The 16,916-nt window shown below is 35.1% G+C and overlaps 1 protein-coding gene across 1 annotated transcript in view; it reads left to right on the plus strand.

Annotated features, from left to right (window-relative positions):
* Positions 1–5,479: 5,479 nt before the first annotated feature.
* Positions 5,480–16,916, plus strand: part of TRDN (triadin) — a 231,089-nt gene continuing 219,652 nt past the window's right edge. Inside the window, exon 1 of the mRNA XM_087719027.1 lies at positions 5,480–5,944. Within this exon, the coding sequence (XP_087575153.1) occupies positions 5,923–5,944 (22 nt within the window). The 5' untranslated portion in view covers positions 5,480–5,922. The remainder of the gene's footprint in view (positions 5,945–16,916) is intronic.

The following is a 16,916-nucleotide window of genomic DNA, read 5'->3' on the forward strand; positions in this document are numbered from 1 at the left end:
ACCATTTACATTAAGACTTTGATAAAAACGCCGTTGGTCTGATCGAAATTGCTGATTTTGTTTATATTGGATGATTCGTGCCTCATATCTTTCAATTTTTCTAGCTGTTGCTGTTATCTGCTGTTTTACAATCTCTACAGCTTCATTGATGTTTCTTGTATCCAATCTATATCTCCTGATTAGCCGATCTATGATTTTGTTGTTTTTAAGCCGTTGCTCATGCATGTTCTTTAAGTTACTAGCATCTGCCCTTAATTTTTTTATTTTTTGTTCTAAACGGATTTTCCACTTTGGCTTTGATGCTTTTTCTGTTGTATGACTAGGTACTTTAATTTTAATGCCTAGTTCATTAATGACTATTACAGCTGCGCTGTACATTAACTGGTTTGTTTCCAAGATGGATCCTGGTTCAATTGTTGAAAACACTGCATTAACCATTTTCATGATAGGGGCCAAAATTTTCTTCGGCACAGTTTTTAGTGATGGTAAACGTTGCCTTTCCTCATTAAGCAGAAAATGCTCCATGATCTTATCCTTCAATTCTTTTTGTTTTTGAGTTAGTTCATCAGTTGGTTCAGTGATAACTGGTTCTAGTGGTGGTGATGTTATTTCCTCCCCAAGATCTTCTTCTGGGAGTTCTACTATAATGTCTTTAGTTGTGTCTTGAATATCAGTTATTTCCGCTTGTGATATTGTTTTTTGGGTTTTGCAATTTGCCTGAATTTCCTCATGTTCAACTTCACTAAACACTTTATTCCGTATAATAAATCGCCTTTGATCTGCTAGTCGTTGTTCACTAACATTTGAATCTGGATATTGTTGTTTCCATAATTCATACATTCGCTTTAAATAGCCTCTTTTTTCTGGCTCTGAGTTGTAGTAACAGGCCATTATGGCACGGTTTTCATCTGCACTATATTTTTGTCGTTTTGTTGGCTGGTCCACTTGTAGCCCACTTGTCGACGGATGTCCAGGGACCCCAACATCCGCCGCGGCCCTTGTTAACCCGCGCGACGACCGATGCGGTATGGAATTCTTATTTGTTTTTTTCACCATATTGTATGGGTTGGCGGGGGTTTTTTTACGGGACCAGATGCCAACCTGATCCCAACCTTCCTCCTTTCTCATCCGGGCTTGGGACCGGCAATGGCGGAGTTTGGGACCGGCAATGGCGGAGTTTTGGGACCGGCAATGGCGGAGTTATTGGGATATTATAATAATAATAATTATTATTATAATATTATTATTATTATTATTATTATTATTATTATTATTATTTAGTAGATTTATAGGCCGCCCAATCCCCGAGGACTAGATAGATAGATAGATGATAGATAGATATAGATATAGATATAGATTATATATATATATATATATATATATATATATATATATATATATATATATATATATATATATATATATTGTTTTTTATTTTTTTATTTTCATAACATATAACTACATGTATTCTATTACATAACCAACATCATATTGTATTATTAAATGTTTACATCAATTCATCTTACCATCAACTCCCAAAAACAATTATTGGCTCTTCTGCTCTCCATACACCATATTTGTACCTTATCCATTACTTTCTTCTCCCTCTCTCCTGCCCCCTCCCTACCTCCTTTCTTCCCTCTGTCACCCTTCTCTTCTCTATTTCCATTCGTCTCTCCTTCTCCTCGCTCCCCTTTCCACTCCTCCTTTTTCTCCTTCTCTCCCCCCCTGCCCTCTCTCCTATCCCTCTCTTCTTCCCTTACCTCTCTCCTTTACTTCACACTCTTCATCTCATTTACTTGGTGTATTTCACCTTCTGAGCAAGCTCCATTTTATGCTGATGGTATTTATAATTCCTTTTCAGTATACATATTTAATTTTAACATATATCTTCCTCCTTTTTTTTAGAAGAGAGAACAAAAAAGTATACATATGTAGTCATTATACTTTTAAACCCTTCCCCCCACTGCCTAATTTTGGCCGAGATGTACACCTGGTTACAATTCCCAGCTATTCTCATCATTATGTTTTTATAATTATACATCCTCACACGCCCCCACTTTGTAATTCCTTCTTTAAATCTCAATAGTTTCCCATTGTAAGTATATTTCATGTTCCCTCTCCATTTTTCCATATCTTGGTTTAGATTACCCTTAATTGTCTATAAATGGCAATCCTTACTGTTCAATGTTCATTACAATTCCCTTAATCTACTATATAGAATAACAAGCGGTACACATCTCACTTTGTTCATCATCTTAAAAGTTTTATATGTGTCCATATTTCATATATTTTAATCCATGTTTAATTTTTCCTTCTATTGTCATATTCAATCAATTAGCAACTCAGTTTAATTTATATGTATAAAAGTGAATCACATACTTCTGCTTTACAATCTCTCCATATCAGTTTCATATTTGTCCATATTCCATATGTTTTAAACTTCATTTAATTATCTTTCCATTATCATATTCAGTCAGTTAGCAATTCCATTTTATTGTCATATTTAGGAATAAACCCCTTATCTTAGCTTTATATTTTTCCATATAACAATTTCTAATTGTTCGATTTTTTTCCTAGTAAATCTTTTGTCCCACTTCTCTATTTCTGCTTTCTCCCTTTTCTTTGTTTTGATATGTCCACTCTTCAATTTTCCCCAAGCCTCCGTCAAAAAGATCTTTTATATTTCCCTTTGTTGGGGCGTAATCTCCTATTTCAATTTTCCATATGCCACTGTCAACCTCCAAAACATCTTTTGTCTGCTTTTTATTCCCTTTTGTTGAGACAGATCCCCCCACCTTTACAATTTTCCCTATACCACTGCCAAGTCCTATGGAGCTTTTTATTTCCCACCGTTTCTACCCCTTCATTGTCTCTCCCCCTACTTTCTTCCCTTCTTCCTTAAATACCTGCCTCCCTGAATTCAAAATTCTATTTAGGTTTGATTTTAATGATTTATGCATATTTTTTATAATTTCACATAGTTCTTCAAATTCCCACTTTTCCATATTCTCCAGTCCCAAATTTACAGTTAGTCATACAATTCTTATTTCAGAGTTCTGGTCCACCTTAAATTTATCTACATCAGCTGCTGTGGGGAAGGGTAACAGGAGCCATCTTGGTTTTTTGTTTTTCCTTAATGTCCAGTTCCAAAATTGCAGTTAATTATACCAATCTTATTTTGAAATTCTGGTCCACCTTAAATTTAGTTAATTTAACTACTGTGAAACCGGAAGAGAAGCTGGATCCATCTTGATCTTTTGCAGACAAAAAAGAAAAAAAGACTTCGTATTTACCCAGTTCTTGATTTTGTTATTATTTTTCCTTGGTACTTTCCACTTCTCGTTGGTTATAATTGCTCAAAATATATTATTTGGAACAAACTTGCATACAGCCAAATTCGTGTATGTTTCTCTTCCCTCCTTTTCCAAGTTCTGATTTATGGCAGTTGGTTAATTAAAATTTCCCACACAGGAAAGATTAGGTTATCAGTTGTCAGTAAGGAGATGGTGCTTTTTTCTTGATCTTTCTCCCTTGTTGCATTCCAGTTCTCATCAATTGGAGTTGCTTAAGCTCTGTTAGTTAAAAAAAAACACTCAGATGAAGCAAATCTTCATGCTTCTAGACTCCTTTAAAAACACAATCTTTTCAAGACCAAAACCAAATTTAGAGTTTGTGTTTAAGTGGGTTATGTTTAAGTGGGTTTGTCACTTCTCTTCTTTCCCCTTTCTATCCAAATTATTTCAAGCAAATGGCTCTCTCTGGGGCTAGTGATTCAACCCTCCATTTTTCCCCTTCTTTCTTTTTGCAGAAATCCCGATCTGTCCATCAATATTATTTATGCTCTCAAGATTCTTTCCCTTTTCCAAATTTTGATTTATAACATGGGTTAACAGATCTTACCAAGCTTTCATCTTGCCTCTGCAGGCGAGTTCAGCTGCTTTGGCCTGGGGCCAGCTCTTGTGCAGCCATGATGCCATGCTGCTGCCTGGCTCTGATTCAGAGGGCAAATCTCTGACCTACAAGGGACCTGTTGCACTCTTTCTGGATCTGATGAGACGCTGCCCCTTCTTCACCCCCCCAGGGGGGTTCTGATCCAAAAACGGATCTCGGAGACAGTTTGTCAGACAGGGTTCATGTGAGATTCTTCAGAGCTCACATCCCCCATGTCTGTCCAGCTGGAGAACTTCAGGACAACCTACTTGGATGCTATATGAGCTCTAGTTGGGTCAGATCCCAAAAAGAACCAAGCCATTTGGAAAAGCTTGGCTAAAGTTACTAAGAAGCTTGCTTTTTCAACTCCTCATGACCATAAAATAATGATGAGTTTCTACTAGTGATCAGATTTGAGATGAGGTTATCCTCCTGCATTCTAATAATCCACTACCTCTTTTAATTGCTTTCAGGCAAGAGTTTCTGTCATGGGAGAAGAAATTCTGAAATTATTGCATCAACCATCTTGGTCACCTCTGTATTCCACATGCAGCTAAATCTTCTAGAGTCCATTGGAATCATCCAGCCTCTGGAAGCAGGTCATCTTAGTCGATCTCTTTTCCTAATTATTCCTACAGAGAGGAATAATTGCTGGAAAACTAAATCTCAGCAGAACATGGTTTGATTGTAACAAGGGAAGAAATATCAGATCTGATTTTCAGCTTACTATCTTCCTACCTTACACAGGGAAACTAAATCACAGTGGGTCCTGCCACATTGAAGATTTCTCATCTTGCAGTCTGTCCTCCATAACATTCTCTATAACAATATGACATTTGTCCCCTCACAAAAACAGAGTGGATGCACAGAAATACAAGGATTTGAAAATGTATGGATCTAGGTTCTCAAAATGCTGTTTCAAACACATCTGCTCAAAATACTATTTTAAATATATCCCATTGTGAACGCTAGGAAATTCAAAGTCTGATCTAGGCATTATAAAGCATCAGGTAATTTGTTGAAGATTCCCAAACTTGCCTTAGTTGTTTGAGCTTTGACATTGCAGACATTTTATATTAAATTACGAACAAAACAGGCACACAAATAAACAAATTATCTATCCATCAAGAGTTAGACTGATACCAGTGAACGTCAGGACTCTGCATTCACCAGTAACCATAGCTATTAATATGCAGACTCAGAGATTTGAAAATGCATTAGAAGAGATTCATTCTTGGTATGAACCAGAAGATTTCTTCTTAGAAACCGAGGGGCAAGAACTAAAGAAAGAAGCAGAGGGTGAGGTGGAGTATTTCAGTGATTTTAAATATCAGCAGGGAATTCAACAGGGGAAAATTTACCTAAGTTAAATTTTCTTCTTCAGTCACTGTGGCTGACCACGGTGTCCTTCCCAACCCAAATAAGGCCCGGAAAGAATGTGCAAAGAGTATGCTAAGAATACATTTCAGCTTGGTTGGATAAGATTACCGTCAAGTCTGTATTTCATGTTTTCTGCCATAGACCTCAAAGAACTGTAATCATATTAAAAGAAGCGGCTAGGGCTTTGACAGCTCTTTCCAGTTCCTTTGTGCTGCCTTTGCTTTTACCCGCTTGGCTTTCTAGTTTGGAGCTGGGTGCTTAAAACTGAATAAAATAGATCAAGTCCCTGAGTGGTGCCTAGGATGCCAAATAAGCTGAGCTACAGATCTGCTGAGAGCCATGGCTATTTTTATTAGAAGCTGATACTTTAGTGTAGCTGTGAACACTGCCTTGGGAGAGGGTTAGTTTCTAGCGAAGGTGGAAAGGCAAGGCAGGGCTTTGTAGAGAAAGTAGCTCAAAAGAAGAACCCAAAGAAAGTTAGAAGTGCAGAGGACGTCCCACCTTTTAATACACCAACTCCTGCGAGAGTCAACATTGGCCCTGTCAGATCCTCTGAGCTGCTAATACAACTTGACCTTTTTTCACAGTGCATTTCTTACCATCAACATTATGACTGAGATTGCAGCAGAAGGTACTGTAATAATCTTGATGTTCTAATTGTCTGAAAAAGATTTCTACTCACTATTTTTAATAGACTCAGCCACTCAGCATGATCTATATTATATATATTTTAGGAAATCGTGGCTTTGCTGAAGGGCATGCTTGAAGGGAAGAAGCTGCTCCTCTAGCAACTGGAATTTGTACTAGTTAATAAAACCTGATCATCAGTCACCTCTAAAAATAGCCTTGGTCATATAAAGCTTGTAAAGGCAGGCTTAGACAGAGAGGCTGCAGAAATTAAAAGGACAAAGAAATAACAATAAAGCTGGGATGGTAGATTTTAAAGCTCATCCTAGTTGTTTGGCATTTATGTACTTTTCTTCTTTCTGATTCCGTCTTACGCTTTTATTATTTTGATAAGTAAGGCAGTGAACATACTTAATACTTCTTACTCTTCCTGGTTTTTCAACAACAACCCTTGAAGTGATTTGAGCTAAGGAAGAGTGACTTGCTCAGAGTCACCTGGCCAGGTTTCATGCCTAAGGCAGGATAATTCCTGCTTGATTTTATTTATTTATTTTTATCTTTGTATCAAATTTAGAAACCTCCCATCTCCCTCACAGAGGGTCTATGGGCTGAGTACAAGTAAACTATTAAAACATAAAAACTGTATATAAAATTTAGATAAAAGGCAAAAATAGGTGAAATTCAGAATTAAAAAGTGGAAAAGAGGGTCTTTAGGCACTATTCAGCCCCACAATTGTGTGCTTCTCTGTGACCGCCAAGCAAGATGGAGAGCAAGGTGTTTCGAAATTTCCAAAAGGCCAGGAAAGTGGGGGCGGGGCTCACCTCTGGGGAGAGAATGTTCCAAAAAGTGAAGGTAATACCAGAAAAGGCTTCCTTCCTGAGTGCCACCAGTTGAAATTTTTTAACTGACAGGGTCTGTAATATACCAATACTGTCTGACTGGGTGGGACAAGCTGACATAATAGTGTGAAGATGATCCTGCAGGTAACCTGGCCCCGTGCCATGTAGGGATAATTTTAATTTCTTGTTTCATACATTTTACGTTCTGCTGATTTTTGCATTATTCCACTTCACAAATTATATGAGCTCAAAACTAGTTTTCCACCAAAGGTATGCCCAACAGAATAATGGTAGAAATAATGCAATTTCAAATGCTGTTTTCCATGTTGTCACACTATATTTTAGGTTGATGTATACATACATACATACATACATACATACATACATACATACATACATACATACATATATATATATATAATGTATTTGGTTTAACGTGAGCTGCTGTTTACTAAACAAATATTTCTATAGTGCATTTGTTTTCAGATCATGCGTTGAAAATATGCAAATATTTCTCTCCACAAAAAAGAAAAGTCAGGATTCTGATCTCCCCCACTGTGTTTAATTAGGGAAGTGCAGCATGGGTTGTTACAGAAGTAAAATGCAGGATTTGAACCTTGAGGCACAAATCACTTAAAGGCATGATGCAAATGTAAATGCTACACAGTATGCCTTATCAAATTAAATCTTTGAAATACATTCGGTGCTTTGTAAGACTAGATGCTATTAATCCTGAAAGTCTTCAGTAATTATATAGTTTTGGAAGCTGTATATGAGGGTTGCCTGAATGAAGGCTAGAGAGAATAAAATCTGAACTTATAAATAAAGAAATGGTTATCTTGAAAATATCAATAGTTCATGAATAATTTTAATATGTCCAGACTATTAATGTATACAAACGTTTTATTCAGTACAATAATGAAGGATTTTTTAAATGTAGGTTTTTAAATATACTGTTCAATTCTACAATGGAATCTCATAGCATTTTTTTCCATTATGAATCTTTGCATTCTACTTTCCCAAGTTTATAACCATCCTTTCTGTAACAAAAGCTCTTATTCAACAGACCAACACTGTGTCCCAAATCACTGCAGTTGTTAATGAAATATGAAAGCAAAATAAGTTAAATATAATAGAATTTGTATTGGATATTATTGGAGACTGAATCTGTTGCTTTCTATTTCTGGGATGCTTAATATTCATGTTGAGTGGTATGTTTGTGAAGAACAGGCACAAAGCCAATATAGCTGTCTACTTTGATCAGAGTTTGGGTAGATGTAATGAAGTATTTGAAGAAGAACATGTTGAAGCTGGACAAGATCAGGTTCATACAAAAGACCAAAATTCTTTAAAAGGTAACAATCTACTTCCTGGCTCAAAAGGTTGAAACCAGTGACCAACACAATATAAAACTTGAACAGGTTAAGGGATGTAATATTAAATGGATGCTAAATTTTGGACCAATTTTGGCACTGGAAAAAATGTGGACTAAAATTTACTCTGCTCAACAATTTAAGAGACTATCTTTATAAAATTATATATTGATGTCATTTGTCACCTATGAAACAAAAAATGTATAAAAATGTTTCAAGTAAAGTTTTGCAATATGGAAAAGTGGATGGAACCTATTATCATATGCAATGGAATTATGAAGTGACCAAAATTTTTGGTTGATGATCCCCAGGACATTGGAGAAAATAATGGGAATCCCTTTTTAGATGATACCAGACCTTTACTTATTAGAGTCAATGGAAGAAGAACTGAGTAAAAAGTATGAGTCTTATTGTTGCACATTGTTAGAGCAGCAAGATTATTATATCCATAGAAATGGAAAACTAAAGAAGCTTCAAACAATGAAGAGTATCAGTATTTAAATAGTGAAGGCTATTTAAAGTTACAGACTTGTCAGAGATGGACAAAACTTACTTGTCTAACGAGAGAAATCTACAGAGATTTTATTAAAAATTGGAGTTACATTACAAATGTAGAGAAAAATAGTTTTATGATAAAGATTTTTATAGATTAAACAAGGGGAGATCATGGGAAATGTAAATAGTGATTAAAACATTATAAGAAATGGTTAATGGATGCCTGAAGAAAGTAAAGGATGGAAATAGACTATGGAATTTTTTTCACTTACATTAGATGGTTTGTTTTGTATTTGTATGCTTTTGTATGTGTTCTTATGTCCATTTTATATGTAGAATTTTAATAAAGTTTATATAGAAAATTCTCAAGATTTAAGAATAACTGAGTAGCTGATGTAACTAAGAATTCTTTTTTCTGAGAAGAGTTATGGGGAGTTTTTCTACTATATAATTTATTTGATGTAAACATCTGCATTATTATTGTGCAGATACTTACATCTTGAGTCTTGCAATTATTAAATGTAAAGCTCACTTGGAATGTTCTAGTAGAGGGGTAAAATATAAAAGATAGGAAATTAAAAAAAAGAAAAAAAAAGTTTTGTTTGGATTTTAGCATCCCAGAAGATCATGGTAGCTTATAGATAACAAAAAATAACTTTCAAAGGAAAGCAAGGGCTTTGACAGATAGTTGGGGCAGTTGTACAGCGGTTCTTTTTTTTAGTTATATATTTTGATAATATATAATTGTATCAAAATTTTAAAAATAAAGATTACAAGTGAAAAAGAAATGAAAGCAAAAGCTAAACATGCAAGAAAGAGAAAAGAAAAATAGAAAAGAAAGAAAAAATATAAAGACATCTCCAACCTTCTTTACAAGAATTATCCAATCTAATAAAACAATATGCGTGGGTATAGATATAGATCCATAGAACAATCATTACCTAAAAACATTGCATAACAATTATTTTAAAAACATTAAAATCTATAAAAATAAATTAATAAAACAATAAAAGAAAATAATAGATATAGGGATGTGAATAATAGTGGTGCCACTCATAGTTTCACAAATCCTCTGGTTTGGGTTAAAAAAATCCATTTATCATGCTTTATATCAAGATCAATCTTTCTTAAATACTAGTATTAATTTATCAGTAATTTATGCTAGTGTTTGGTAATGGTTTCTTTTTTCTTATAAATAACAAATGAATGAAGGCAAATGTACGTGTTGCAGGATCTAATCTCAGTTTGTCACCGGGAACAGACGTTCAGTCTTCTGAGCTTTTGGGCTCATGCTGGAGCCCATCCACATTCTGATGAGAGAAAAGTTCCATGAGGATAGACTCCAGTATGAGTCCAAAAACTTGGAAGACTGAATCTCTGGTCCCAGTGACTGACCCAGATTGTATCCTGTAATAACAATAAAAAATTTTCTAAAAAAAAAACATAACTGTATTGAGCAACAAATGAGGGTTTTTTTGTCTTCTTCTTCATATGCTGAAAACGGTTTTAAGTGAAAATAAGCAAATAAACAAATGAAGATTTTTTTTACCAGGGTTTAAAAATTACATTTAATTAGCATACATTTATGTAAGATAACTTCCATTATTATCCACAGCAGGGATTCTTTGAGGTTGCTTTCTATATAAAATCTTATTAAGAATATGTTCCTCTTCAAATTACATTTGGCATATTTGTATTTGTCAACTTGTGTATGGTATAATCTCACAGTAAAAGCTGATGAAGTCTTCAATATATAATGTCGTAAACAAATGGAATGATGGAGAGATTTCTATTTAGTTAAAGGGAACTTTTCCAGCATTCATTTGAATATGAGCAAAACATTCCTAACATTCAAGAGATTCTGTTTTCTTGATATCCTTGATTCTATAGAGATTCTGTTGAAAGTAACTTTCTGTGCCTCATTATTCTGCTCAACACGGGAAGTCAGAAACTGAGGCCATGGTGTTAGCATTTGCACAATCAGTTGTCAGAAGAGGCAAACCTCCAGGGATGCTTAAAGAGCCAATACAATACAATATAATGGTAAGGCATGGAAAAGTTAAGAAACTTAAACAAAGGGTATTAAAAAGTAAAGCCACACTTTTAAATATGTTTCAAAACAATCAAGGCCTTTTTGATATATCCCATGGTAGATTAATAAGACAAGAACCATTACATTTAAAGTGAAATAAGAGCTGTGGTGGCATAGTGATTAGAATGCGCTATTGCAGGGTAACTCTGTCGACTGCCTGGAGTTTGATCCTGACCGGCTCAAGGTTGACTCAGCCTTCCATCCTTCCAAGGTTGGTAAAATGAGGACTAAGATTGTTGGGATCATTATGCTAATGCTGTAAACTGCATAGTGAGGGCTATGAAGCACTAGAGAAGCACTATAAAACAGTATATGTCTAAGTGCCATTGCTAAATTGTTAATGATTTTCTCCAACATCTTTAACCCCAGCTTTTTCCAGGTCAGTTTGTAACTCCCTTGAAATTTATTATCAGAAAACTGAATGAATAACAAACTGTTCGTTGTAATTTTTATCTACTATTTACAATTTGTTTCTTTTATTTTATTAAATTATTGGATCAAAGTATCCTATATTCCAAAAAAAACCTAAAGAATAGCATATGAAATCCTGATTGTATTTATGGATTCCTTCATATTTTTCTGGTTTTTTTCCCCAAAATACATGTATATTTCAGTGAATACATTTTGGTTATGCAGATTGAAGTTAACCAAGTGTGGTAAGAAAGAACAATATCCTGTTTATATACATATACATACATATACATATACATATATGTGTGTGTTTGTGTGTGTGTGTTTTATTTGTGCTGATAAATAAATAAAGGGAGACTAATATAGATCTATTTCAAGCTATTTAGCTCTCATCAGCTAGCCATACCCTTACTGGGATTTGAACCTGGGCTACATTACATAGTAGGCAAACATCTTAGCCGTTAGGCCACAGGCTCTTATCCGTTATCAGCAAAGCCAGGATGAAAGGTATCTATTAGATTTTTACAACCCCCGGTATGCCCAAATTATGGGAGGAAGCTTACTGCTTCCATCATCTGTCAATCGGCAGAAACCCAATATTTTTACTGTTGCCTTTGTTATATTTGTGATTTTTATTTGTGCTGATAAATAAATAAAGGAATACTAGTATAGATCTATTTCAAGCTATTTAGCTCTCATCAGCTAGTCCATACACTTACTGGGAATCAAACCTGTGCTGTATTGCGTCTTAGGCAGATGTGTTAACCACTCTATTTAGAGTTAACTAACTCTAAATAGATAGATAGATAGATAGATAGATAGATGATAGATAGATAGATAGATAGATAGATAGATAGATAGATAGATAGATAGATGAGAGAGAGAGAGAGAGAAAGAGAGAGAGAGAGAGAGAGAGAGAGAGAGATAATTATCTGTCAAATACTTAATTTTAACTGATACTTTCTGGGCAAATCTGTATTTTATTCTGATTTGTTAGTTTGAACTTTTCTTCAGAGGTGACTGGTTGGCTTCTGTAAGAAACAAAATGTTGAAAAATGACATAAAGAGAGAAGAACTATTCTTATAATCTTGTGAACATCCTAAGCAAATTTTGTCTGGACAATAACCACATTACCTTCTGGCTTACTGGGATACCAAAATTGTTTTTGTTTATTCTAGAATGTTTTGGGTTCTATCCCCGTCCAAAATCTATAATGATTACACACAAGCTAATGAGATGCAGGTTCCCCTGTTATCAAGTATTACAATAAAATGCACCTTCTAAAATATTCTTATACATTGAAAATGTAAAAATCATTTTGTTGGGACTCATTCTTTCCTGCATGAAATCTATTCAATAATTAGCATACAGAAACAATATCAAAAAGAATAGTTGGCCAGTTATTGTTCCTTCTGGGTTTTACCATCTCTGCAGAAATGACTATACCAAGATGTTTGTGAAACTGCAGGTGACACAGTATACCCAATGAGGAAAAAAAACAGTCAAGTCAGCTCTTTTGTTCTCCCAAGAGAGATCAATCTGCAATCTGAACTTTTGCACCTTTATCTCTTTGCATTAATTTAAAATAGAAATGTTTGTGTGGGACTACATAATGCATTCACAATATGCAAAAGAATTTTGACAGGATCAACAATGCTGTTTTATTTTTTAAAAATCTAACCCCTTTTTGTATTTGAATAATGCTGAAATGCATAAAAGCAATTTAAAAAAAACACAAATAATAGGAATAAAGAAGTGGGGGGAAATTATATGGTTTATATAGGAATTATATTCTTTGCCAAACCCATTCACAGTAACTCAGGATGTTTTTAGCATTCTAATCTAAAAGTACCATGACATTACTTTTAAATTTTAAAGAAAAAATATACTTCAGTATCACCTTATTTTTCTATCTTGAAAAAGTTTACAATTATCTGTATGTGTGGTCTAAATAGATATGTTGCATTGAACTTAAGCGACTTCCATTTTCTCTCATAGTACTCTCAAGGTATTCTTGTGTGTACTTTCTGGAAATATTGAGTCTTTTCTATGTTAGGTTAGGTTAGGTGTTATAATATGTTATGTTATATTATGTTATTTACTGGAGAGACCATCACATTCCACTGGCATTGGCATATCTCACCTGTGCTGCTAAAGGAGGCATGCCGTGAGCACTGTCAACCTGATTATTCCGGTGGGTGAGGTCCAGGACCAGGGCCTTCTCTGTAGTTGCACCTATCCTCTGGAACATGCCTCTCCCGATATGTGGCCAGCCCCAACCCTCCTGATTTTCTGCAAGAGCCTAAAAACCTGGCTCTGCCAGCTAGCTTGGGGCTTCAGTGGGGGGACATCAGTGGGGGAACAACAACCACCTCCATCACAGTGGAGGTGGTTGTTTAACAACAGATCTCACCTCTCCCCCATCCTACCCCCACTCTCACCATCAATTGGATTATAGCATTGGGTTTGTTTTAGCTTATTAATGTATATTTATCTTTTATGATTGTAAACCACCTCAAGTTACCTTATGGTAAGATGAGTGGCCAATAAATTTTATAAATAAATAACTCAAAGGTCATCAAATTATCTTGACTTCATTTGTGTTGCTTACTAGGATGCTAGAATCCATCATGGAAAATCAGAAGGAAACACATGCCATCTTATGCTTAGAATTAAGGAAATAAGAGAGTTGTTGTACCTTAGAATTGCTATGCTTTATTTACTGAAATTCATCTATAGGTAAATTAGATCCAGAGGATGTCAACTTACATTTAACATCTCTTTTCTCCCATTATATCTTACATAAGGCAAGTAATCAGTAGCTTTCCAGATGTTTTGAACTAACTCAAACAATTATTTTCCATCAGATTATTAGTTCTGCCTTCTCTTTATTTAATTCTTGATCAAATGAAGTAGACCTGATCAAATGAAGTAAATTTGTGAATTGAAGTAGAGACACCATTTGAGTGTATTAAATCAAATCATGTGATAACTGAAACATGTGAAAATTGGTTTTGCCTGAAAAATCCACCAACCTAGCTATTTTAATCTCATTCTGTAAAATATAAAATAGAAGCTTTCATATTATAGATTATGGATAAATATTTTATGAATTAAATTATTAAATCAGTTTCCCCTTAGAACTTATTAAAGGACAAATTGATTTGTATTTTCTTGAATCTTAAATTTCCAGTTTGAATGGATCAGTTTGATTTGCCCAAGATCTTTTAATTGGGAATCTACTTGTTTGGAAACATTTGAGATGACCCTGAGCAGAGGTGGTATTCAGCCAGTTCTAACAGGTTCTGGAGAACCAGTAGCTGAAATTTTGAGAGTGGGGAGGGAATGGAGAGTTTGCAGTATCCTTCCTCTGCCATGCCCACAAAGTCACGCCACAGAATCAATAGTAAAAATGTTTGAATCCCACCACTGGCCTTGAGGCACCAATAATTTCTTTCCAGCTTCTAATCTTTTCATCATTTCTTGTCTTCATCATTGCCAGACTTGAAGTATATAGTTAGATAGAAGGAAGCAAATGCACTTTTTTATTGTTGCTATTGACAATTATTAGAATCAGAAACCATAACAAATATAGATATGCCTCATTCAGATACCTCATGAACAATGAATGAGAAATGCTAGAAAAAAGTACTAGCCTTATGATTAATTTCAATTATTAATGTGAAAAATCTATGAGAACACAACTATATTTTACAACACTACCTTCTTCTTATGAAGTACATTTGGATTTATATCTTTCTTTTAAAAAAAAAATTCAAATTTTCCAGGTGTTTTGTTCTTAGTTAAAAGCAATAATAACCTTCACAATAGATTGATGTGGAAATTATTATATCACAAAGGCAGGTTCTAACCCCAAATAGATGTAAGCAGCAGGAGGGGAAGAACTCTGTAAAAGAGATACTTTATATCCATATTAATTCATTTTTAAAATATAAAAGACAGAAGCAATAACAGGTCACATACTGTTTTAAGGAATATTTTCTGTATCCCTTAAAAGCAGTCCTGAAATTGATTTTGTTGTAGATTTTTCTCATTCAAAACTCATTTTCTCATTCAAAGCTCATTTTCTCATTCAAACTTCTGCTACACATTTTCATATAGAAAATGTGTTTGTACATAATTTTGTTTGGTATGTTTATATTAATCCAATTTTTATAGAATAATTATCTCTTCTAGAAGAGATGAAATATGTATAGTATAGTACTTGAATATGGAACCATCTAGAAAAGTCAAATCACTTATGCAGAAAAGGTTATTTAGGTTTTTGAGTGCAAATCTTGCTCAATGCAGAAGGTAAAAGAATACTATACAGTCTCTGCTAAAATGCACTGGAAAAGTACCGTATTTTTCACACTATAAGACCCCCTCCAAATGTGGGTGGAAATATCTGTGCGTCTTATAGAGTGAATATTGCCGAAGCCCCGCCCACCTGCTGGCCCCCATCCATTCTCTGTGGCCTCTGAGCACCCCAATTTTGGCCTCCGTGCATCCTGTGTTTGGCCTGTTCCAGGCAGCAGAGATCGTTGCTGCCTATCGCCATTGTTACGGCTCGCCAACATTGCTTGCTGCTGCTGTTTACCACTGGTGATATGGAACAGGCCGAAAACAGAATGCGCAATGGCCAAAAATGGGGTATCCAGAAGCCGAAAACACAACGTGCAGAAGCCAAAAAAGGGACGGGTGGAGACCAAAAACGGGACATGCAGAGGCAAATGGGATGCATGGAGACTGAAAATGGGATACATGAAGGTGGCAATACGCGGTGGCGGCAATGGGCGGCAGCAATCTCCGCAGCCTGGAGCAGCCGATTGGTGGTATTTCGGGAAGCCAATCAAACCATCAACCAGCTGCTCGTGCTAAATTAGGCTGGAAAACATGCTGAAGCTGAGCAGGCTCTTTGCTACTTGCTACAAGGACGCTAGCCAGATGACTACCGATGGATGCTGGAAACCAGAGGCAGATTTTGTTTTCTTGTTCCCCCCCCCCCCCCCTGAAAAGCTAGGTGTGTTTTATGATCCGGAGCACAAAAAACAAACAAAATGTCTCTATTCCTTCTTTTCTTCTGAAAATGAACGACCTCAGGATCTAAGACATGCTAAAATGGTCATAAATGTGAAAAATGGTCATAAGTCACTTTTTCAGTGGCGTTGTAACTTTGAACAGTCATTAAATGAACTGTTGTAAATTGAGAACTAGCTGTAATTTTTAGCACTGAGTAATATTCCATTTTCAGTATTTAGCAGCAGAACTTTTTGGAGAACTCAGAAATACATCATTTTACCTACACTATTTTTCTTCAAAATATTTCTAATCCTAGTCATCACATTTTTGAACTAAAAGAGAGAACTACAAAATGAGATAAATACATATAACTCAATCTGCATATTAATCCAGGTGCTGCAGAGCAGGTAAACTTGAATCAGAGTTTGCAATCCTTATGCAAAGATTTTTCAAAATGGGGCAAAGGAATCAGGATGACTTCAGAAATATCTGTTTTCCCTTTGATTTTCCAATATGTAAATCAACTGTTGCTCATGACAATTTTAAGGTCTCTGGGCAGGAAGTTCTTTTGTAGTATAATGCCTTTCCAGATAGCTGTTACCTTTGTTAAGTGTTATATAATAATAGTCATCATGAAAGAATGTGTTTAAGCAGCATCACCTGTTGCAATCATACAACTGTTCCACTTTTGATGGAACACATAATGCTACTGATTTGGAATTTGGCATTTTGTAGTAGAGCT

Source organism: Thamnophis sirtalis, unplaced genomic scaffold (genome assembly GCF_051295495.1).
Source record: "Thamnophis sirtalis isolate CommonGarterSnake01/CBP01778 unplaced genomic scaffold, rThaSir2_p1.2 scaffold_6, whole genome shotgun sequence".
Classification (NCBI taxonomy): Eukaryota; Metazoa; Chordata; class Lepidosauria; order Squamata; family Natricidae; genus Thamnophis; species Thamnophis sirtalis.